Genomic DNA, 25,254 nt, shown 5'->3' with positions numbered 1-25,254 from the left:
TCACTTAAATGACATTCACGGTACCGGAGGGTCTTGTGAGATGACGCTGGCTGCTGCAAGATCATTATTATGAAAATATGACCGAGAGGAAGGCGAGAAACACTTTTTATTTCAACAGACTCTCGCGCCGTACCTTCCGTCAAAACTCTAAAGGCCGACTGCACATTTCCTATCTTCACAATAAAAGCCCTGCTTCATGCTGCCTGCGCTAACTAAATACAGAGTCTCGGAAAACTGGCGTGCACAAGCGATCCCTCAGAAAGCTGGCGTGCACATCACTTGTGCACGCCAGCTTTCCGAGACTCTTATTTTGTTAGCGCAGGCAGCATGAAGCAAGGCTTTTATTGTGGAGATAGGAAATGTGCAGTCGGCCTTTAGAGTTTTGACGGAAGTCTGTTGAAATAAAAAGTGTTTCTCGCCTTCCTCTCTGTCATCTCACAAGACCCTCGGGTGCCGTGAATGTCAATCAAGCAAGCTACGGAATTTGCCGCCAATGTTTTTCTCGTAAAGTGTATGGAAGCTGGATGAATTTGATGCCAAAAACCAACCACTTTCATGTGGTATTGTACAGAAAGGACAACTTTTTTCTCCTCCATTTGAAAATGTGGGCGTTATCATCATTACTGTCTGATTCCAATCAATGCAAGTCATCAGAATCAGGTAATACACCAACTTATATTCCTGTCTTTGTGAAAGAAAGACATCTATATGTGTTACACATGCTTGTATTATCATTAAACACATTTAACTTGTTTACAAAAATGTCTGTTTCATAAATAAATGATATATATAAATGAGGTAGATCCCCTCGAGTTGGTCAATTGAAAAGTAGCTCGCCTGCAGAAAAAGTGTGGGCACCCCTGATTTATATGAATATAAGTTGAGAATGATTGTATTCTGTTTTTATTTACCATTTACACAACGTGACAACTTTACTGGTTTTTGGGTTTTGTATTATTTTTTGGACAGGCATGTGACGTATGTGTTTGTTGCAGGGACGACTCTGCAGACGTGGACGTTTACAACCCTCAGAAGAACGAGTGGGACAAGATCAGTCCGATGAACCAGGTATGTCTTCCACTTTCAGGACCCACTCAGCAGGAAACTTGACATGTGTCCACTCCAGTCCTGAGAATATTTCCATCCACACCCGTGAAGTTAAAAAACACAGCGGAGGTGGTTGCATTAAAGCCGTGGTGTCCAAAGCGTGGCCCGGAATTCATTTTTTAACGGTCCACGAGATAGGCTCCAGCACCCCCCGCGACTCCAAAAGGGACAAGCGGTAGGAAATGAATGGAGGGATGGTAATTTATTTATTTATTTATATCTGCACCTTGTTGCTCTTTTATCCTGCACTACCACAAGCTAATGCAACACAATTTTCTCCTGCAAAGTTCAAATTTGAATGACAATAAAAGGAAAAGAAAATGTTGCATATTTTTGCGCTGCCGAACATGCTCCTCTGCTCGTAAAACCAGCACGTGACAACGCGCCGTCATGCCTGTTTAAAAAAAAAAAAAAAAAAGGAAGGGGGTGGGCAGACCGGTACTTTTTTAGGGGCGGTATAGTACTGAATATGATTCATTAGTATTGCGGTACTTTACTAGTACCGTACAACTTTTAAAAACAGTGCATTTACAACAGTAAGTTCCCACCATGTTTATTAAGTTCATGGAAATGTGTGCAGAACTGGAACATAAGTGCCATAAAATAAAGATCAGATCTCTCAGTGAAGTCAGCCACTTTTACAACTGTCTGCACGACTTTATTTACTACAAATATATCGACTATTGTGAAGTAAATTATATTTATATAGCGCTTTTCTCGAGTGACTCAAAGCGCTTTACATAACTGAATTTTGTTCTTATCTGTACTGTTAATGTTCAGATTTGAATGACAATAAAAGGAAGTCTTAAGTATTTTCAGGGGAAAATGTTGCATATTTTTGCGCCGCCAAACATGCCCATAGAACCACCACGAATTATATTTATATAGCGCTTTTCTCTAGTGACTCAAAGCGCTTTACATAACAGATTTTTGTTCTTATCTGTACTATTAATGTTCAGATTTGAATGACAATAAAAGGAAGTCTAAGTATTTTCAGGGGAAAATGTTGCATATTTTTGCGCTGCCGAACATGCCCATAGAACCACCACGAATTATATTTATATAGCGCTTTTCTCTAGTGACTCAAAGCGCTTTACATAACAGAATTTTGTTCTTTTCTGGACTGCAAAGTTCACATTTGAATGACAATAAAAGGAAGTCTTAAGTATTTTCAGGGGAAAATGTTGCATATTTTTGCGCTGCCGAACATGCTCGTAGAACCAGCACGTGACGACGCGCCGTCATGTCTGTTTACCACAAGTGAATTATGTTTATATAGCGCTTTTCTCTAGTGACTCAAAGCGCTTTACATAACTGAATTTTGTTCTTATCTGTACTGTTAAAGTTCAAATTTGAATGACAATAAAAGGAAGTCTTGAGTCTAAATTTTATTTATTTTTTCAGGGGAAAACGTTGTATATTTTTGCGCTGCCGAACATGCTCCTCTGCTTGTAGAACCAGCACGTGACGACACGCCGTCATGCCTGTTTAAAAAAAAATAAAAAAGGAGGGGGTGGGTGGACTGGTACTTTTTTAGAAGCGGTATGGTACTGAATATGCCTCATTAGTATCGCGGTACTTTACTAGTACCGTACAACCCTACTTGCAACTTTTAAAAACAGTGCATTTACAATAATAAGTTCCCACCATATTTATTAAGTTCATTGAAATGTGTGCAGAACATAAGTGCCATAGAATAAAGGTCAGATCTCTCAGTGAAGTCAGCCACTTTTACAACTGTCTGTATGACTTTATGTACTATAAATATATGGACTATTGTGAAGTGAATTATATTTATATAGCGCTTTTCTCGAGTGACTCAAAGCGCTTTACATAACAGAATTGTGTTCTTTTCTGTACTGCAAAGTTCACATTTGAATGACAATAAAAGGAAGTCTTAAGTATTTTCAGGAGAAAATGTTGCATATTTTTGCGCTGCCGAACATGCCCGTAGAACCAGGACGTGACGACGCGCCGTCATGTCTGTTTGAAAAAAAAATTTTTTAAAAAGGAGGGGGTGGGTGGACCGGTACTTTTTTAGAGGCGGTGTGGTACTGAATATGATTCATTAGTATCACAGTACTCTACTAGTATCGTACAACTTTTAAAAACTGTGCACTTACAATAAGTTCCCACCACGTTTATTAAGTTCCATGCAGAACTGGAACATAAGTGCCATAAAATAAAGGTCAGATCTCTTAGTGAAGTCAGCCACTTTTACAACTGTCTGCATGACTTTATTTACTACAAATACAAACCCCGTTTCCATATGAGTTGGGAAATTGTGTTAGATGTAAATATAAACGGAATACAATGATTTGCAAATCCTTTTCAACCCATATTCAGTTGAATATGCTACAAAGACAACATATTTGATGTTCAAACTCATAAACATTTCTTTGGTTGCAAATAATCATTAACTTTAGAATTTGATGCCAGCAACACGTGACAAAGACATTTGGAAAGTTGGTAATAAATACTGATAAAGTTGAGGAATGCTCATCAAACACTTATTTGGAACATCCCTTATTGGGAACAGGTGGCTGCCATGATTGGGTATAAAAACAGCTTCCCCCCCAAAAAATGCTCAGTCTTTCACAAGAAAGGATGGGGCGAGGTACACCCCTTTATCCACAACTGCGTGAGCAAATAGTCAAACAGTTTAAGAACAACGTTTCTCAAAGTGCAATTGCAAGAAATTTAGGGATTTCAACATCTACTGTCCATAATATCATCAAAAGGTTCAGAGAATCTGGAGAAATCGCTCAACGTAAGCGGCATGGCCGGAAACCAACATTGAATGACTGTGACCTTCGATTCCTCAGACGGCACCGTATCAAAAACCGACATCAATCTCTAAAGGATATCACCACATGGGCTCAGGAACACTTCAGAAAGCCACTTTCACTAAATACAGTGGGTCGCTACATCTGTAAGTGCATGTTAAAGCTCTACTATGCAAAGCCAAAGTCATTTATCAACAACATCCAGAAACACTGCCGGTCTCTCTGGGCCTGAGATCATCTAAGATGGACTGATGCAAAGTGGGAAAAGTGTTCTGTGGTCTGACGAGTCCACATTTCAAATTGTTTTTGGAAATATTCAACATCGTGTCATCCGGACCAAAGGGGAAGCGAACCATCCAGACTGTTATCGACGCAAAGTTGAAAAGCCAGCATGTGTGATGGTATGGGGGTGCATTAGTGCCCAAGGCATGGGTAACTTACACATCTGTGAAGGCACCATTAATGCTGAAAGGTACATACAGGTTTTGGAACAACATATGTTGTCATCTAAGCGTCGTCTTTTTCAGCAAGACAATGCCAAGCCACATTCAGCACTTGTTACAACAGCGTGGTTTCATAAAAAAAGAGTGCGGGTACTTTCCTGGCCCGCCTGCAGTCCAGACCTGTCTCCTATCGAAAATGTGTGGCGCATTATGAAGCGTAAAATACGACAGCGGAGACCCCTGACTGTTGAAGGACTGAAACTCTACATAAAACAAGAATGGGAAAAAATTCCACTTTCAAAGCTTCAACAATTAGTTTCCTCAGTTCCCAAACGTTTATTGAGTGTTGTTAAAAGAAAAGGTGATGTAACACATTGGTGAACATGCCCTTTCCCAACTACTTTGGCACGTGTGGCAGCCATGAAATTCTAAGTTCATTATTATTTTCTAAAAAAAAATAAAGTTTGAGTTTGAACATCAAATATGTTGTCTTTGTAGCATATTCAACTGAATATGGGTTGAAAAAAAATTTGCAAATCATTGTGTTCTGTTTATATTTACATCTAACACCATTTCCTAACTCATATGGAAACGGGGTTTGTACATAGTGTAACCCAATATCAAAGTTACATTTAAACGGCGTGGCGAAGTTGGGAGAGTGGTCGTGCCGGCAACCTGGGGGTTCCTGGTTCAATCCCCACCTACTACCTACCTCATCACGTCCGTTGTGTCGTTGAGCAAGACACTTCACCCTTGCTCCTGCTGGGTCGTGGTTAGAGCCTTGCATGGCAGCTCCCGCCATCAGTGTGTGAATGGGTGAATGTGGAAGTAGTGTCAAAGCGCTTTGAGTACCTTGAAGGTAGAAAAGCGCTTAAAGTACAACACATTTACATTTATAAACTAGTGTGGGCACCACTGGGAGCTGGTTGGTAAAGTGTCTTGCCCAAGGACGCAACGGCAGTGATTAGGTTGGCATAGGCAGGGCTCGAACTTGGAACCCTCAAGTTGCCGGCACGGCCACTCTCCCAACGCCGCCCCGATTTTTGATGTTTACTGATGTCCGAACTGCGATTGCATCTAAAAGCCAGTGACTTCCCTCCCGCCGCAGGTGCACGTGGGCGGCAGCGTGGCGCCGCTGGGCGGCAAGCTCTTCGTGTCGGGCGGCTACGACAACACCTTCGAGCTCTCCGACGTGGTGGAGGCGTACGACCCGGCCACGGGCGCCTGGAGCGTGGCGGGCCGCCTCCCCCAGCCCACCTTCTGGCACGGCAGCGTCAGCATCTTCCGGCAGTTCATGCCGCTGGTGTCCAGCGCCTTCGAGCCCGCCGACGTCCCCGACGCCAACGCCATCCGCCTCCACCGCCACCAGCGCCAGCAGGCCCTCCACAACCTCAACAACAACCTCAACCAGAACCAGGAAGTCAACGCGGCGGCGCTCTGAGTCCCCCCCCCCCCGACTCCGGCCTCTTTGGCTGCGCTCGCTGCACGGAAGAGTCGGACACCTTCCGGCCGTCGTAACCACGGTCCAGCCGTGGGCCTTCACTTCCTGCCGTTGAAAAATGCAAACAAGATCACTCCGCCTGCCAAGTCTGGGTGTACGCTCGCAAAAAGTGGCGTGCTAAAAAGCCGCCATGGTTATTATTAGCGTAGTGGTGTGCGGTAATCACGCTGGCGTCCAACTAGTGCACTTTCTTCACTCTTTAGTGCACTTGATATAGTGAGTGAGCTGTGACGGACACCCGCCATTTTTTTTTAGGTTTGTTTTTGTATAGCCTTCACTAAGCTTCAATGCCCTCAAGGCACTCACCTTTCTGTTCATTTTTGGTTTAAGCATTAGACACCTTTTTTTACCTGCACCCTGTATATTGTAGCGTCCCGGAAGAGTTAGTGCTGCAAGGGGTTCTGGGTATTTGTTCAGTTTTGTTACGGTGCGGATGTTCTCCCGAAATGTGTTTGTCATTCTTGTTTGGTATGGGTTCACAGTGTGGCGTCGTTTATACGGCCACCTTCAGTGTGACCTGTATGGATGGCTGTTGACCAAGTATGCTTTGCATTCACTCGTGTGTGTGTGTGAATATTATGCGATTGGACCAGCATGCAAAGGCCTTTAAGATTAATTGGCACTGTGTACTTCTCCCTACGTCCGTGTACACAGCGGGGTTTTAAAAAGTCATAAATTTTACTTTTTGAAACAGATGCCGATAATTTTGAAACCAATAATTTCTGATATTACATTTTAAAGCATGACCACGGGTGAGGATGGGAATGTTTCAGTTTTCAGTTTATTTTCAGTCTAACAAAAACATTCAAACATGGATCACGATTCAAAAATTAATAACATGACTGAAACAGGCAGAAGCAAAAAGGCTTCTGTAAAATTTTTTACATTCAATTAAGTTACCTTTTCTAATAATTTTGTAATACAATGGGAACGTAGATCGACCGGTAAATTGAGAACTTTGCCTTCCGGCTCAGCTGCCTGGTTCGGGCGTGTGGTCAGGATGCCACCCGAACGTCTCCTTAGGAAGGTGTTTTGGGCCAAGTCCGACCGGTAGGAGGCCACGGGGAAAACCCAGGACATGTTGGGAAGACTATGTCTCCCGGCTGGGGGAGAGGAAAGTCTGGGCTTCCCTGCTTAGGCTGCTGCCCCCGTGACCCGACCCCGGATAAGCGGAAGAAGATGGGGCATTTTAAAGCATTTATCGGACATTTCTGGAAATGACATCATCTCACACGGCACAGTGGTTGAAAAACACTGGCTTAGAAAACCCCCCAAAGGAGTCGCCGGCCCCCCAGTGGAAGCAAAGCGGGATGTTAGCGTCCGCTCCGAACATTTCTTGAAACATTCTTGTCGCCCTTTCGTCTTTACCATGGCAACGTTTACGCCGCTAATGTCTTTTAGCCGCTCGCGAACGTTCATAATGCGAGGTTGCTATTTTGAAGTTGTTTTTGTGTTCATTTTTTTTTTTACCGTGAGAGCAAGTGCATGAGTTTGCAAGAAGCATTGAGCAGTGTATTCACCTTTTTATTTAAAATAGTCCATCAGAAGACTGTTCTGTGCCATTCTAACTCTTGGAAACTGGACATTCTTGGGGTTTGTGTGGGAATTATTCAAAAAAAACGATGTCACACATGTTGATTTTGTGTTGTTTTTTTTATGTGCACTTTATTTGTCAACAGGCGTTTTGTTTTTTTTGGTGGAGCTTTGCAGGCGTTTTTGTGAAAAGGTAAATCTTATTGTCACATGTCGTCTTTTTCTACCAACATTGACTCGGCGTGTGAGCCCCCAGGTCTACTCGATGACCACGCTCACCACGCAGTCCAAGTCCAGGCCGGAGGCCGTCGGCAAGGGGGCCAGCGTTTCCGTGACGACCGCCGGGGTTCCTGCCGCGAAGTCGCCGTCGGCTCCCGCGTCGTCGTCCTCCTCCTCGTCCACGACCACGTTCCTCAGCTTCCTCTGGCGCGGGTTGTAGTTCTCCGTGCGCTTGTGGATCTGGTGGTGGCGGCGCAGGTGTGCCTGTGACAGCCGACGCAACCACTTTGTCAGGTTTGAATGATTTGGAATATTCTCTGTCCTCTCCTTCCGCTCTCAATCTACTTCATGTGCGATAAACGGCTTAATGATGGAATCAGCAGTTTGTTTAGTTAAAGTGAAGTGAATTATATTTATATAGCACTTTTCTCTAGTGACTCAAAAGCGCTTTACATAGTGAAACCCAATATCCAAGTTACATTTAAACCAGTGTGGGTGGTTAAAGTGTCTTGCCCAAGGACACAATGGCAGTGACTAGGATGGCAGAATCGAACCTGAAACCCTCAAGTTGCTGGCACGGCCCCTCTACCAACCGAGCTATACTGCCCCAAGTACTACTAATAGTCACAGACACGAGGTGTGGCAAAATTATTCTCTGCATTTGACCCATCAACCTTGATCACCCCCTGGGAGGTGAGGGGAGCAGTGAGTAGCAGCGGTGGCCGCGCCCGGGAATCATTTTTTGGTGATTTAACCCCCAAGTCCAAGCCTTGATGCTGAGTGTTTCTTATAAAACAGCAGAAGGCTCTGGTGTTATATAGAGGATATTTGACTAGTGTTTTTGTCATATAGAGGATCTTTGACTAGAGTTTTTGCTGTAGCTTCCTAAAGACAGCAGAGGACTCTGGTGATATAGAGAGGATCTTTGAGTAAATTGTCATAAAGATGATATTTGACTGCTGTGTTTGTCATATAAGGGATTTTTGACTAGTGTTTTTGTCATATAGAGGATCTTTGACAAGAGTTTTTGTCATATAGGGGATCTTTGACTAGTGTTTTTGTCACATAGAGGATCTTTGACTAGTGTTTTTGTCACACAGAGGATTTTTGACTAGTGTTTTTGTCACACTGAGGATCTTTGACTAGTGTTTTTGTCACAGGATCTTTGACTAGTGTTTTTGTCACAGAGGGTCTTTGACTAGTGTTTTTGTCACATTGAGGATCTTTGACTAGTGTTTTTGTCACATTGAGGATCTTTGACTAGTGTTTTTGTCACATTGAGGATCTTTGACTAGTGTTTTTGCTGTAGCTTCCTAAAGACAGCAGAAGACTGGTGATATATATAGAGAGGATCTTTGAGCAGATTTTTTTATCATTAAGAGGATATTTGACTAGTGTGTTTGTCATATAGAGGATTTTTGACAAGTGTTTTTGTCATATAGAGGATCTTTGACTAGTGTTTTTGTCACAGAGGATATTTGACTAGTTTTTGTCACACAGAGGATCTTTGACTAGTGTTTTTGTCACATAGAGGATCTTTGACTAGTGTTTTTGTCACACAGAGGATTTTTGACTAGTGTTTTGTCACACAGAGGATCTTTGAGTAGTGTTTTTGTCACACAGAGCATCTTTTACTAGTGTTTTGTCACATTGAGGATCTTTGACTAGTTTTTGTCACATTGAAGATCTTTGACTAGTGTTTTTGTCACATAGAGGATCTTTGACTAGTTTTTTTGTCACACAGAGGATGTTTGACTAGTGTTTTTGTCACACAGAGGATCTTTGACTAGTGTTTTTGTCACATAGAAGATCTTTGACTAGTGTTTTTGTCACATAGAAGATCTATGACTAGTGTTTTTGTCACATAGAAGATCTTTGACTAGTGTTTTTGTCACATAGAAGATCTATGACTAGTGTTTTTGTCACATAGAAGATCTTTGACTAGTGTTTTTGTCACATAGAAGATCTTTGACTAGTGTTTTTGTCACATAGAAGATCTTTGACTAGTGTTTTTGTCACATAGAAGATCTTTGACTAGTGTTTTTTTCACATAGAAGATCTATGACTAGTGTTTTTGTCACATAGAAGATCTTTGACTAGTGTTTTTGTCACATACAGTATCTTTGACTAGTGTTTTCAGCCATGATGTAAAGTGAATGATATGAGATTGTCGGTGATGTATTATGTAGTAAGTGTGTTCATGTTTGAAATAAACAAAAGAAAGAAGTTGGGTTGCGTTTTTTACCTGTCGGGTGAACTTGTATCCGCAGTCGCCACACTCAAACTTCCGCATGCCTTTATGTCGCCGCAGGTGAACGCTCAGTTGCTCTTTGGCTGGCAGGGAGGACACATTATCCTGTTATTGGAGCCAAAATGGAGGCTGTGTTGATGTGTGTTTATTACCCTTAAAGGTCTTGCTACAAATATGGCAGCAGTGAGGCCGACCCTCCTCGTGCTTGCTGGCCTTGTGGCGAAGGAGCGCGCCTTTCTCGGAGAAGCGCCGCTCGCAGGCGTCGCACGGGAAGGGACGCTCGCCCGTGTGCGTGCGGTGGTGTTTGTCCAGGCTGGCTGGCGAACGGCGGAAGGCGAATGTTAGTGCGGGGAGACGTGAGGCCAAGGGGGGCGGTGGTGTGGCTCACCTTGCGTTCGGAAGGTTTTGCCGCACAGGTGACACTGGTAGGGCCGCTCGCCGCTGTGCACGCGCAGGTGCATGTTGAGGTTGTTCTTTTGGGAGAAGGCGTGGTTGCAGACGCTGCACACGAAGGGACGCTCGTTCCTGCCGAGACAATCCAGGTCACCACAGTTAAAGGCCTACTGAAATGAGATTTTCTTATTTAAACGGGGACAGCAGCTCCGTTTTATGTGTCATACCTGATCAGTTTGCGATATTGCCATATTTTTGCTGAAAGGATTTAGTAGAGAACATCCAGGATAGAGCTCGCAACTTTTGGTCGCTAATAAAAAAGCCTTGCCTGTACCGGAAGTAGCAGACGATGTGCGCGTGACGTCACGGGTTGTGGAGCTCCTGACATCTGAACATTGTTTACAATCATGGCCACCAGCAGCGAGGGCGATTCGGACTGAGAAAGTGACGATTTCCCCATTATTTTGAGCGAGGATGAAAGATTCGTGGATGAGGAAAGTGAGAGTGAAAGACTAGGGGAAAAAAAAAGGTGAGGGCAGTGGGAGCGATTCAGATGTTATTAGACACATTTACTAGGATAATTCTGGAAAATCCCTTATCTGCTTATTGTGTTACTAGTGTTTTCATCATCATCAGCCGTTGTCGAAAGCCTCAGCATGTTTCTGCCATTTGGCATACTTTTCATGCTGGTTATTTTTAATTTTCCTGAAGGAACTCTCCTGAAGGAATCAATAAAGTACTATCTATCTATCTATTAGCCTACACCTTCCACGCTGGCTTGGTGCAGGTTGGAAGTGGTATTTTATATGAGAGATCCTTCTCCTAGACTAATTGCCTTACTGGGCTGTTGAACTTAGTCTGTCCTGTTTGTTGTCCGTGCCCCATTTACCCAGGGACCCGCTCAGCTTTATGGCGCTGACCGCCCGCCAGTCACAAGAGAAGGTGCAAACGGTTCTTTGTGTGCATTTTATAGACGTTAGTTGGGACTCACTAACCCCACACACAACCTCCCATCTCATGCCTGGATGTAGTTTAACGTCATACCCAGTGTTTTAGTGAGATTATATAGTCGTACCTGAAAGTCGGAGAGGTGTAATGACCGCCAGTGTCTCTGAAGGAAGCCACAGAGGCAAGAGAGTCGCATCTGCCTCTTTGACAGCTGCAGGAGGAACGACACAATCTCCGCTCATGTCTACGGTAAGAGCCAACTTATTATTACAATTTTCTCATCGAAACCTTTCGGTTGACATGTGGTCGGGAACCATGGTCGCTGGACCGCTCTGTTCCATATTAAAGCTTCACCGTCAGGGAATGTAAACAAAGAAACACCGTCTGTGTTTGTGTTGCTACAGCCAGCCGCAAAACACCGCTTCCCACCAACTGCTTTCTTCTTTGACGTCTCCATTATTAATTGAAAAAATTGCAAAAGATTCAGCAACACAGATGTCCAAAATACTGTGTAATCATGCGATTAAAGCAAACGATTTATAGCCGTGATCTGTACTGGAAGCAAATGTCCGCTATAACCCGTGACGTCACGCGCACGCGTCATCATTCCGCGACGTTTTCAACAGGATACTTCGCGGGAAATTTAAAATTGCAATTTAGTAAACTAAACCGGCCGTATTGGCAGGTGTTGCAATGTTAATATTTCATCATTGATAAATAAACTATCAGACTGTGTGGTCGGTAGTAGTGGCTTTCAGTAGGCCTTTAAAGATTTTAGCTCACATGCTTACTGTGTTTTGTAGCCTAAAAACAAACTTAAGAGTGACAAAAAAACAAAAGGGACACTGAAATGACACAGGTGAGCTCTTAAAAACACTGTGCTCATGGTCCAACTTCTACTTGAATCATATTCTCCATGTCTGCTCAGAGCCTCTTGACTATGAGCTGTGGCGCCCTCTAGTGGCGTCCAGGTGCACGGCGCCTACCTGTGGTCAATACATACTTCTCCCTGACTGGTCAGATACTTGAGTTGGAGATGTGGCGCCCTCTAATGGCGTCCAGGTGCACGGCGCCTACCTGTGGATGGCTTTGATGTGCATCTGCAGGCCGTTGCGACTGGAGGCTCGATGGCCGCACTCCTCGCACACAAAGGGCTTCTCGCCGCGATGCTTGGACGCCTCGTGCACGCGCAGCTCCGAGCGCGTTAGGAAGGTTTTGGGACACTGAGGGCACTGAAAGACACGTGGAGTTTGGCATATAGAGGATCTTTGGTTAGGGTTTTTGTCTAAATACAGAGGACTGCTGAGTAGTGTTTTTGCTGTAGTTTCTTAAAGACAGCAGAGGACTCTGGTGATATATAGAGGATCTTTGACTAGAGTTTTGGTTACATAGAGGATCTTTGACTAGTGTTTTTGTCATTTGGAGGATCTTTGACTAGTGTTTTTGTCATATAGAGGATCTTTGACTAGAGTTTATTTCACAGAGAGGATCTTTGACTAGTGTCTTTGTCATAAGGAGGATCTTTGACTAGAGTTTTTGTCATTTGGAGGATCTTTGACTAGTGTTTTTGTCATTTAGAGGATCTTTGACTAGAGTTTCTGCCACATAGAAGATATTTGACTAGTGTCTTTGTCATATAGAGGATATTTGACTAGTGTTTTTGTCATTTAGAGGATCTTTGACTAGTGTTTTTGTCATTTGGAGGATCTTTGACCATAGTTTTTGTTATAAAGAGGATCTTTGACTAGTGTTTTTGTCACATAGAGGATCTTTGACTAGTGTCTTTGTCATATAGATGATCTTTGACTAGAGTTTTTGCCATTTGGAGGATCTTTGACTAGTGTTTTTGTCATATTGAGGATCTTTGACTAGAGTTTCTGTCACATATATCTTTGACTAGTGTTTTTGTCACAGAGGATCTTTGACTAGAGTTTTTGTCACAGAGGATATTTGATTAGTGTTTTTATTATGTGGAGGATTTTTGACTAGTGTTTTTGTCATATAAATGATCTTTGACTAGTGTTTTTGTCATTTAGAGGATCTTTGACTAGTGTTTTTGTCACACAAAGGATCTTTGACTAGTGTTTTTGTCATAAGATAGAGGACTGTTGATTGAGGTTTTTGCTGTAGCTTCCTAAATACATCAAAGGACTCTGGTGATAAAAGATCTTTGACTAGAATTTTGTCATATAGAGGAAATGTGACTCGTGTATTTGTCATAAAGAAGAACTTTGACTCGTGTTTTTGTCATATAGAGGATATTTGACAAGTGTTTTTGTCACATAGAGAATCTTTGACTAGTGTTTTTGTCATAACATAGAAGACTGTTGAATAGTGTTTTTTCTGTAGCTTACTAAAGACAGCAGAGGACTCTGGTGATATATAGAGGATCTTTGACTAGAGTTTTGGTTACATAGAGGATTTTTGACTAGTGTTTTTGTCATTTGGAGGATCTTTGACTAGTGTTTTTGTCAAATAGAGGATCTTTGACTAGAGTTTATTTCACAGAGAGGATCTTTGACTAGTGTCTTTGTCATATGGAGGATCTTTGACTAGAGTTTTTGTCATTTGGAGGATCTTTGACTAGTGTTTTTGTCATTTAGAGGATCTTTGACTAGAGTTTCTGCCACATAGAAGATATTTGACAAGTGTTTTTTGTCAGAGGATTGTTGAATAGTTTTTTGTCACATAGGGGATCTTTGACGAGAGTTTCTGACACATAGAAGATCTTTGACTAGTGTCTTTGTCATATAGAGGATATTTGACTAGTGCTTTTGTCATTTAGAGGATCTTTGACTAGTGTTTTTGTCATTTGGAGGATCTTTGACCATAGTTTTTGTTATAAAGAGGATCTTTGACTAGTGTTTTTGTCACATAGAGGATCTTTGACTAGTGTCTTTGTCATATAGATGATCTTTGACTAGAGTTTTTGCCATTTGGAGGATCTTTGACTAGTGTTTTTGTCATATTGAGGATCTTTGACTAGAGTTTCTGTCACATATATCTGACTAGTGTTTTTGTCACATAGAGGATCTTTGACTAGAGTTTTTGTCACAGAGGATCTTTGATTAGTGTTTTTGTCATATAAATGATCTTTGACTAGTGTTTTTGTCATTTAGAGGATCTTTGACTAGTGTCTTTGTCACAGAGGATCTTTGACTAGTGTTTTTGTCACACACAGGATCTTTGACTAGTGTTTTTGTCATAAGATAGGACTGTTGATTAAGGTTTTTGCTGTAGCTTCCTAAATACATCAAATGACTGGTGATAAAAGATCTTTGACTAGAATTTTGTCATATAGAGGAAATGTGACTAGTGTTTTTGTCATAGAGAGTATATTTGACTAGTGTTTTTGTCATATAGAGTATATTTGACTAGTGTTTTTGTCATAACATACAAGACTGTTGATTAGTGTTTTTTCTGTAGCTTACTAATGACAGCAGAGGACTCTGGTGATATATAAAGGATCTTTGACTGGAGTTTTTGTCATATAGAAAACCTTTGACTAGTTTTTTGTCGTAAAGAGGACCTTTGACTAGAGTTTGTCATATAGAGGATCTTTGACTCGTGTTTTTGTCATTTGGAGGATCTTTGACCATAGTTTTTGTTATAAAGAGGATCTTTGACTAGTGTTTTTGTCGTATAGAAGATATTTGACCAGTGTTTTTGTCACATAGAGGATCTTTGACTGGATTTTCTGTCACATAGAGGGTCTTTGACTAGTGTTTTTGTCATATAGATGATGTTTGACTAGAGTTTTTGTCATTTTTTTGGTTTGTTTTTTTGTCATGAAAAAGGGAGGTTTTTTGGGTTGGTGCACTAATTGTAAGTGTATCTTGTGTTTTTTATGTTGATTTAATAAAAATTAATTTTATGAAAATTCTTCCGCGGCCCGGTACCGGGGATCTTTGACTGGTGTTTTTGCCATAATATAGAGGACTGTTGACTAGTGTTTCTGCTGTGGCTTCCTAAAGACAGCAGAGGACTCTGGTGATATATAGGGGATCTTTAACTAGTGTTTTTGTCACATAGAGGATCTTTGACTAGTGTTTTTGTCATTATATAGAATATCTTTGACTAGTATTTTTGCTGTAGCTTTCTAAAAACAGCAGAGGGCTCCTGTCAATAAGGACAACCTTTGACTATAATTGTTGTCATATAGAGGATCTTTGTCTGGAGTTTTTGCAGTACATCCTTGAAAACAGCTGATCACTCCTGTCGTATAGAGGATCTTTAACTATTGTTAGTATCATAATATAGAGGACTATTGACTAGTGTTTTGTCATTTAGATGATCTTTGACTAGTGTTTTTGTCATAATATAGAGGACTGTTGATTAGTGTTTTTGCAGCAGAGGACTCTGGCAATATCTAGAGGATCTTTCACTAGAGTTTTTGTCATATAGAGGATCTTTGACTTGTGTTTTTGGCACATAGAGGATCTTTGTCTGGAGTTTTTGCAGTACATCCTTGAAAACAGCTGATCACTCCTGTCGTATAGAGGATCTTTAACTATTGTTTGTATCATAATATAGAGGACTATTGACTAGTGTTTTTGTCATATAGATGATCTTTGACTAGTGTTTTTGTCATAATATAGAGGACTGTTGATTAGTGTTTTTGCAGCAGAGGACTCTGGCGATATCTAGAGGATCTTTCACTTGAGTTTTTGTCATATAAAGGATCTTTGACTAGTGTTTTTGTCACATAGAGGATCTTTGACTAGTGTTTTTGTCATATATAGAATATCTTTGACTAGTATTTTTGCTGTAGCTTCCTAAAAACAGCAGAGGGCTCCTGTCAATAAGGACAATCTTTGACTATAATTGTTGTTATATAGAGGATCTTTGTCTGGAGTTGTTGCAGTACATCCTTGAAAACAGCTGATCACTCCTGTCGTATAGAGGATCTTTAACTAGTGTTTTTAACATAATATAGAGGACTATTGACTAGTGTTTTTGTCATATATATGATCTTTGACTAGTGTTTTTGTCATATAGATGAGTTTTTGTTATATAGATGATCTTTGACTAGTGTTTTTGTCACATAGAGGATCTTTGACTAGTGTTTTTGTCATATATAGAATATCTTTGACTAGTATTTTTGCTGTAGCTTCCTAAAAACAGCAGAGGGCTCCTGTCAATAAGGACGATCTTTGACTACAATTGTTGTCATATAGAGGATCTTTGTCTGGAGTTTTTGCAGTACATCCTTGAAAACAGCTGATCACTCCTGTCGTATAGAGGATCTTTAACTATTGTTTGTATCATAATATAGAGGACTATTGACTAGTGTTTTTGTCATATAGATGATCTTTGACTAGTGTTTTTGTCATATAGAGGATCTTTGTCTGGAGTTTTTGCAGTACATCCTTGAAAACAGCTGATCACTCCTGTCGTATAGAGGATCTTTAACTATTGTTTGTATCATAATATAGAGGACTATTGACTAGTGTTTTTGTCATATAGATGATCTTTGACTAGTGTTTTTGTCATAATATAGAGGACTGTTGACTAGTGTTTCTGCTGTAGCTTCCTAAAGACAGCAGAGGGCTCCTGTCAATAAGGACAATCTTTGACTATAATTGTTGTCATATAGAGGATCTTTGTCTGGAGTTGTTGCAGTACATCCTTGAAAACAGCTGATCACTCCTGTCGTATAGAGGATCTTTAACTATTGTTTGTATCATAATATAGAGGACTATTGACTAGTGTGTTTGTCATATAGATGATCTTTGACTAGTGTTTTTGTCATAATATAGAGGACTGTTGATTAGTGTTTTTGCAGCAGAGGACTCTGGCGATATCTAGAGGATCTTTCACTAGAGTTTTTGTCATAAAGAGGATCTTTGACTAGTGTTTTTGTCACATAGAAGAGGATCTTTGACTAGTGTTTTTGTCATTATATAGAAGATCTTTGACTAGTATTTTTGCTGTAGCTTCCTAAAAACAGCAGAGGGCTCCTGTCAATAAGGACAATCTTTGACTATAATTGTTGTCATATAGAGGATCTTTGTCTGGAGTTGTTGCAGTACATCCTTGAAAACAGCTGATCACTCCTGTCGTATAGAGGATCTTTAACTAGTGTTTGTATCATAATATAGAGGACTATTGACTAGTATTTTTGCTGTAGCTTCCTAAAGACAGCAGAGGATTCCTGTCATATAGAGGATCTTTGAGGTCCACCGGTGGCATCTGTTATTGCCTAAATGGACTCACAGCGTGTGGTTTGGGGTGTCCGTGGACCTTCATCATGTGAGCCGTCAGGTTCTTCTTGTACATGAAGTGTTCGGCGCACGTTGAGCACTAAAAGACAAAAGGACGACACTAGAAGACAAAAATACGACAAAAGTCCAGCGGCGTGACGTCGCCTGCACGCACCTTGTAGGGCGTCTGTCCCGTGTGTGAAACCACGTGTGCACGCAGCTCCTCTTTGCCTGGGAAGGTGGTCGAGCATGTGGGACATGCGTACGTCTGTGGCGCACACGGAACACCAACGCATCATCCGTCACGTTTCAAACTCTCATTGGAAATCATGTCAATGCAAACCCCAAAAGCAGTTTAGTTGGCACGTTGTGTAAATGGTAAATAAAAACTAAATACAAAGATTTGCAGATCCTTTTCAACCTATATTCAATTAAATAGACTGCAAAGACAAGATATTTAACCTTTTAAATGGTAAACTTGGTTATTTTTTTGCAAATATTAGCTCATTTGGAATTTGATGCCTGCAGCAGGTTTCAAAAAAGCTGGCACAAGTGGCAAAGAAGACTGAGAAAGTTGAGGAATGCTTATCAAACAATTATGAGGAACATCCCACAGGTGAACAGGCTAATTGGGAGCAGGTGGGTGCCATGAAGTGAATTATATTCATATAGTGCTTTTCTCTAGTGACTCAAAGCGCTTTACATAGTGAAACCCAATATCTAGGTTACATTTAAACCAGTGTGGGTGGCACTGGGAGCAGGTGGGTAAAGTGCCTTGCCCAAGGACACAACGGCAGTGACTAGGATGGCGGAAGCGGGAATCGAACCTGCAACCCTCAAGTTGCTGGCACGGCCACTCTACCAACTGAGCTATGCCGCCCCATGATTGGGTATAAAAGCAGCTTCCTCAGTCGTTCAAAAAAATCTGTCAAAAAATGCGCGAGCAAATTGTTTAAGAACATTTCTCAACAAGGAATTTGGGGATTTCCCCATCTACGATTCGTAATATCATCAAAAGGTTCAGAGAATCTGGAGGAATCACTGCACGTAGCATTGAGTGCCCGTGACCTTGGATCCCTCAGGCGGTACAGCCTCTAAAAGGGACATCCGTGTGTAAAGGATATCGCCACATGGGCTCAGGAAGACTTCAGGAAACCTCGGGGCGGTAGAGCGGCCGTGTCAGCAACTTGAAGGTTGCAGGTTCGATCCCCGATTCCGCCATCCTAGTCACTGCCGTTGTGTCTTTGGGCAAGACACTTTATCCACCTGCTCCCAGTGCCACCCACACTGGTTTAAATGTAACTTAGATATTGGGTTTCACTATGTAAAGCGCTTTGAGTCACTAGAGAAAAGCGCTGTATAAATATAATTCACTTCACTGTCAGTAAGTACAGTTGGTCGCTACATCTGTAAGTGCAAGTTAAAACTCTACTGTGCAAAGCGAAAGCCATTTATCAACAACACCCAGAAACGTCCGCCGGCTTCGCTGGGCCCGAGCTCATCTAAGATGGACTGATGCAAAGTGGTAAAAGTGTTCTGTGGTCTGACAAGTTCAGGTGTATAAAATCAAGCAGTTATTCATGGAGACTGTTTCTACAAATATTTGTGAGAGAATGTGTCCGCTTTCAGTGATTTCCAGCGTGGAACTGTCATAGGATGCCACCTGTGCGACAAATCCAATCGTGAAATGTCCTCGCCCCTAAATATTCCAAAGTCAATGTTAGAAGAAAAGTGAATTTTGGGAACAACAGCAACTCAGCCACCAAGTGGTAGGCCACGTAAACTGAGAGAGGGGTCTGAAGTGCATACTGCAGAGACTTTCTGCACAGTCAGTTGCTACAGAGCTCTAAACTACATTTGACCTCCCAATTAGCCCACGTACAGTACGCAGAGAGCTTTGTGTAATGGGTTTCCATGGCCGACCAGCTGCATCTAAGCCATACATCACCAAGTCCAATGCAGAGCGTGGGATGCAGTGGTGTAAAGCATGTCACCACTGGACTCTAGACCAGTGGGGATGCGTTCTCTGGACTGATGAATCCCGCTTTTCCAGAGAGCTTCATGGAATGGGTTTCCATGGCCGGGCAACTGCATCTAAGCCATAGATTACCAAGTCCAATGCAAATTGTGGGTAAAGCACATCGCCACTGAACTCTAGAGCAGTGGAGACGCCTTCTCTAGACTGACGAGTCACATTTTTCCATCTGGCAATCTGATGGACCAGTCTGGGTTTGGAGGTTGCCAGGAGAACGCTACATTTCGGACTGCCTTGTGCCAAGTGTGAAATTTGGTGGAGGAGGAATTATGGTGTGGGGTTGTTTTTTCAGGAGTTGGGCTTGGCCCCTTAGTTCCAGTAAAAGGAACTTTGAATGCTCTAGGGTACCAAAACATGTTGGACAGTTCCATGCTCCCGACCTTGTGGGAACAGTTTGGAGCCGGCCCCTTCCTCTTCCTACAAGACTCTGCACCAGTGCACAAAAGCAAGGTCCATAAAGACATTGATAACCAAGTCTGGTGTGGATGGACTTGACTGGCCTGTACAGAGTCCTGACATGAATCCGATAGAACACCTTTGGGATGACTTATGTGAAATTTGGTGGAGGAGGAATTATGGTTTTGAGTTGTTTTATCAGGAGTTGGGCTTGGTCCCTTAGTTCCAGTGAAAGGAACTTTGAATGCTCACTGATACCAAAACATTTTGGACAATTCCATGCTCCCGACCTTGTGGGAACAGTTTGGAGCCAGCCCCTTCCTCTTCCTACAAGACTCTGCACCAGCGCACAAAAGCAAGGTCCATAAAGACGTTGATAACCGGGTCTGGTGTGGATGGACTTGACTGGCCTGCACAGAGTCCTGACATGAATCCGATAGAACACCTTTGGGATGACTTAGAAGTGTGAAATTTGGTGGAGGAGGAATTATGATGTGGGGTTATTTTTTCAGGAGTTGGGCTTGGCCCCTCAGTTCCAGTGAAAGGAACTTTGAATGCTTACTGATACCAAAACATTTTGGACAATTCCATGCCATTTCTAATACAGTGGTGGTCCATAAAGACATTGATAACCAAGTCTGGTGTGGATGGACTTGACTGGCCTGCACAGAGTCCTGACATGAATCCGATAGAACACCTTTGGGATGATTTAGAAGTGTGACATTTGGTGGAGGAGGAATTATGGTGTTGAGTTGTTTTATCAGGAGTTGGGCTTGGTCCCTTAGTTCCAGTGAAAGGAACTTTGAATGCTCACTAATACCAAAACATTTTGGACAATTCCATGCTCCCGACCTTGTGGGAACAGTTTGGAGCGGGCCCCTTCCTCTTCCTGCACGACTCTGCACCAGCGCACAAAAGCAAGGTCCATAAAGACGTTGATAACCGAGTCTGGTGTGGATGAACTTGACTGGCCTGCACAGAGTCCTGACATGAGTCCGATAGAACACCTTTGGGATGACTTAGAACGGGGACTTCTCGACCAATGTCAGTGTGTGACCCGACCGATGCGCTTTTTAAAAAATGGTGGAAAAATTCCTATAAAGACACTCCGCAACCTTGTGGACAGCCTTCCTAGAAGAGTTGAAGCTGTAATAGCTGCAGAAGGCCATATTGACCTCTATGGGTTAGGAATGGGATGGCACTTCAGGTTCATATGTGAGTCCTCACCTGTGGTGTGGTGCAATGTCTGACCTCGTGGATCATCAGATTCTCCTTCCGGAAGTAACGCTTCCCGCATTTCTGGCAACCAAAGGGTTTCTCTCCGGTGTGTCGTCTTGGGCGAAAACCACATGAGACTTTTGTTCCCACAATGCTGACAACACGCTCACCTGTTGTGGACTTTGAGGTAGTATTTGCTCTTGAACACTTTGCGGCAGACGGGACACTGCACAGAACTGCTGGACTCGTCCCCCGCCGCGTCGCCATTGTCGCCGTTGGTCTCCCGCGGGGACGGTGCCTCGCCGGGACCGGACTGGCGGACGGGAACGTACTCCTCGTCGGAGTCCGGGACGGCTGCGTCAAAGTCCTCGCCCGCGTCGGTGTCGCTCGGCGGCTCGCTGGCCTGCAAGAAGCATTGTGTAATTGTGTGTTGTGTCTACATGGTTGCATGGTTCCCTGCTTAGGCTGCTGCCCCCACGACCCAACCTCTGATAAGCGGAAGAAGATGGATGGATGTCCACATGGTGGCGCTGTAGTCTGATGTGGACATTTTACACATTTTAACGCAGCAAATTGAAATATAATATGAAAGTACAGTTTTTAGAAATCACTCCTGTCACATGGAGGATCTTTGACTAGCATTTCTACCGTAGATCTTTAAAACTCCTGTCATATAAAGGATCTTTGACTTGTGTTTTTGTCATTTGTGCGGATCTTTGACTAGCATTTCAACCGTAGATCTTTAAAATTCCTGTCATATAAAGGATCTTTGACTAGTGTTTTTGTCATTACGAGATCTTTGATTAGCATTTCAACCGTAGATCTTTAAAATTCCTGTCATATAAAGGAACTTTGACTAGTGTTTTTGTCATTTCGAGGATCTTTGACTAGCATTTCAACCGTAGATCTTTAAAATTCCTGTCATATGAAGGATCTTTGACTTATGTTTTTGTCATTTTGAGGATCTTTGACCAGCAATTCTGCGGTAGATCTTTAAAACTCCTGTCATATAAAGGATCTTTGACTAGTGTTTTTGTCATTTCGAGGATCTTTGACTGGCATTTCAACCGTAGATCTTTAACATTTCTGTCATATAAAGGATCTTTGAGTAGTGTTTTTGTCATTGAGTAGTGTTTTTGTCATTGTATCTTTGACCAGCATTTCTGCGGTAGATCTTTAAAACTCCTGTCATATAAAGGATCTTTGACTAGTGTTTTTGTCATTTTGAGCATGTTTGACTTAAATTTCAACCGTAGATCTTTAAAATTCCTGTCATATGAAGGATCTTTGACTAGTGTTTTTGTCATTTTGAGGATCTTTGACTAGCATTTCTGCCGTAGATCTTTAAAACTTCTGTCATATAAAGGATCTTTGACTAGTGTTTTTGTCATTTCGAGGATGTTTGACTAACATTTCTGCGGTAGATCTTTAAAATTCCTGCCATATAAAGGATCTTTGACTAGTGTTTTTGTCATTTGTGAGGATCTTTGACTAAAATTTCAACCGTAGATCTTTGAAATTCCTGTCATATGAAGGATCTTTGAGTAGTGTTTTTGTCATTGAGTAGTGTTTGTGTCATTGTGAGTATCTTTGACGAGCATTTCTGCGGTAGATCTTTAAAACTCCTGTCATATAAAGGATCTTTGACTAGTGTTTTTGTCATTTTGAGCATGTTTGACTAAAATTTCAACCGTAGATCTTTAAAATTCCTGCCATATAAAGGATCTTTGACTTGTGTTTTTGTCATTTGTGCGGATCTTTGACTAGCATTTCTGCAGTAGATCTTTAAAACTCCTGTCATATAAAGGATCTTTGACTAGTGTTTTTGTCCTTTCGAGGATTTTTGATTAGCATTCCTACCGTAGATCTCTAAAACTCCTGCCATATAAAGGATCTTTGACTAGTGTTTTTGTCATTTGTGAGGATCTTTGACTAGCATTTCTGCAGTAAATCTTTAAAACTCCTGTCATATGAAGGATCTATGACCAATATTTGAGACATTTGTGATTTAGGGCTATATAAATAAACATTGATTGATTGATGTTTTTGTCATTTCGAGGATCTTCGGCTAGCCATTCTGCAGTGGATCTTTACAATCCTGTCATAAAGAAGGATCTTTGACTAGTGTTTTTGTCATTTCGAGGCTCTTTGACTAGCATTTCTGCGGTAGATCTTTAAAACTCCTGTCATATGAAGGATCTATGGCCAGCATTTCTGTCATTTCGAAGATCTTCGACTAGCATTTCTGCGGTAGATCTTTAAAACTCCTGTTATATAAAGGATCTTTGAGTAGTGTTTTTGCAGTACATCCTTAAAAATAACAGATCACTCTCATGTTACAGAGGATCTTTGACCAGCATTTTTGTCATTTTGAGGACCTTTGACTAGGATTTTTACGGTTGATCTTTAAAAACTCCTGTCATATAAAAGATCTTTGACTAGTGTTTTTGCAGTACATCCTTAAAAACAACAGATCACTCTCATGTTACGGAGGATCTTTGACCAGCATTTTTTGTCATTTTGAGGACCTTTGACTAGGATTTTTACGGTTGATCTTTAAAACTCCTGCCCTATAAAAGATCTTTGATTAGTGTTTTTGCAGCACATCCTTAAAAACAACATATCACTCTCATGTTAGAGGTTTTTTGACCAGCATTTTTGTCTTTTTGAAGATCTTTGACTTGCATTTTTACAGTAGATCTTTAAAAACAGTAGAACCCTATTGTCATATAGAGGATCTTTGACTAGTGTTTTTGCAGTACATCCTTAAAAAGAACAGGTCACTCTCATTTTACAGAGGATCTATGACCAGCATTTTTGTCATATTGTGGATCTTTGACTAGCATTTTTACAGTACATCTTTAAAAACAGTAGAACCGTCTTGTCATATAGAGGATCTTTGACTCGTGTGTTCGCAATATTTTCCTTAATTTGTCAGGGGGGTCCTGTCATTTAGAGGATTATTGACGAGTGTTTTTGTTGTCTTGAAGATCTTTGACTTGTGTTTTTGTAGTACATCCTTAAAATCCGCAGAATCTTTGACTAGCATTTTTACAGAAGACCTTTAAAAAAAACAGAACTCTCTTGGCATATAGATGATTATTGACTTGTGTTTTTGCGGTAGATTCCGAAAAAACAGCACAGGGCTCCTGTCATATAGAAGATCTATGACTGTGTTTTGTAGTATAGAGAATCTTTGACTAGTGTTTTTGTCATATAGAGGATCTTTGACTAGTGTTTTTGGCATATAAAGCATCTTTGACTCGTGTTTTTGGCATATAAAGGATCTTTGACTAGTGTTTTTTGCATTTAGAGGATCTTTGACTTGTGTTTTTGCAGTACATCCTTAAAAAGAACAGATCACTCTCATTTTACAGAGGATCTATGACCAGCATTTTTGTCATATTGTGGATCTTTGACTAGCATTTTTACAGTACATCTTTAAAAACAGTAGAACCCTCTTGTCATATAGAGGATCTTTGACTCGTGTGTTTGCAATATTTTCCTTAATTTGTCAGGGGGGTCCTGTCATTTAGAGGATTATTGACGAGTGTTTTTGTTGTCTTGAAGATCTTTGACTTATGTTTTTGTAGTACATCCTTAAAATCCGCAGAATCTTTGACTAGCATTTTTACAGAAGACCTTTAAAAAAAACAGAACTCTCTTGGCATATAGATGATTATTGACTTGTATTTTTGCGGTAGATTCCGAAAAAACAGCACAGGGCTCCTGTCATATAGAAGATCTATGACTTTGTGTTTTTGTAGTATAGAGAATCTTTGACTAGTGTTTTTGTCATATAGAGGATCTTTGACTAGTGTTTTTGGCATATAGAGCATCTTTGACTCGTGTTTTTGGCATATAAAGGATCTTTGACTAGTGTTTTTTGCATTCAGAGGATCTTTGACTAGTGTTTTTTGCATTTAGAGGATCTTTGACTAGTGTTTTTGGCCTATAGAGGATCTTTGACTATAGTTTTTGTCATAATATAGAGAGGGGACGGTTGACCAGTGTTTTTGCTGTAGCTTCCTAAAAACAGCAGAGGACTCTGGTGTTATTTATAGAATCTTTGATTACTTTTTTGGTCAAAATATAGAGGTTTTGTGTATTCTTGTATGATTAAACACGTTTTTATCATAAAATGACACAGGTCTCATTAAGTTAAAACTTTTCTTCGAAGAATTCCACCTTGTTTTTTTCCCGTAATGTCATGACGAGTCA

The 25,254-nt window shown here is 41.4% G+C and overlaps 2 protein-coding genes across 5 annotated transcripts in view; one reads left to right on the top strand and one right to left on the bottom strand.

Annotated features, from left to right (window-relative positions):
- klhl21 (kelch-like family member 21) overlaps window positions 1-7,475 on the top strand; it is a 32,162-nt gene extending 24,687 nt beyond the window's left edge. For both annotated transcript variants that reach the window (XM_061902691.1, XM_061902692.1), the window contains 2 exons: window positions 996-1,068; window positions 5,445-7,475. In XM_061902691.1, coding sequence (XP_061758675.1) covers window positions 996-1,068; window positions 5,445-5,777 — 406 coding nt within the window. In that variant the 3' untranslated portion in view covers window positions 5,778-7,475. The remainder of the gene's footprint in view (window positions 1-995; window positions 1,069-5,444) is intronic.
- Window positions 6,195-25,254, bottom strand: part of zbtb48 (zinc finger and BTB domain containing 48) — a 30,321-nt gene continuing 11,261 nt past the window's right edge. For all 3 annotated transcript variants that reach the window (XM_061902690.1, XM_061902688.1, XM_061902689.1), the window contains exons 3-11: window positions 21,204-21,436; window positions 21,043-21,148; window positions 17,560-17,652; window positions 17,398-17,484; window positions 12,259-12,413; window positions 10,229-10,365; window positions 9,993-10,157; window positions 9,835-9,923; window positions 6,195-7,853 (exon numbers count right to left, since the gene is read on the bottom strand). In XM_061902690.1, coding sequence (XP_061758674.1) covers window positions 7,629-7,853; window positions 9,835-9,923; window positions 9,993-10,157; window positions 10,229-10,365; window positions 12,259-12,413; window positions 17,398-17,484; window positions 17,560-17,652; window positions 21,043-21,148; window positions 21,204-21,436 — 1,290 coding nt within the window. In that variant the 3' untranslated portion in view covers window positions 6,195-7,628. The remainder of the gene's footprint in view (window positions 7,854-9,834; window positions 9,924-9,992; window positions 10,158-10,228; window positions 10,366-12,258; window positions 12,414-17,397; window positions 17,485-17,559; window positions 17,653-21,042; window positions 21,149-21,203; window positions 21,437-25,254) is intronic.

This window comes from Nerophis ophidion, linkage group LG06, assembly GCF_033978795.1.
Source record: "Nerophis ophidion isolate RoL-2023_Sa linkage group LG06, RoL_Noph_v1.0, whole genome shotgun sequence".
Lineage (NCBI taxonomy): Eukaryota > Metazoa > Chordata > Actinopteri > Syngnathiformes > Syngnathidae > Nerophis > Nerophis ophidion.
This window is presented reverse-complemented; position numbering and strand designations above follow the sequence as displayed.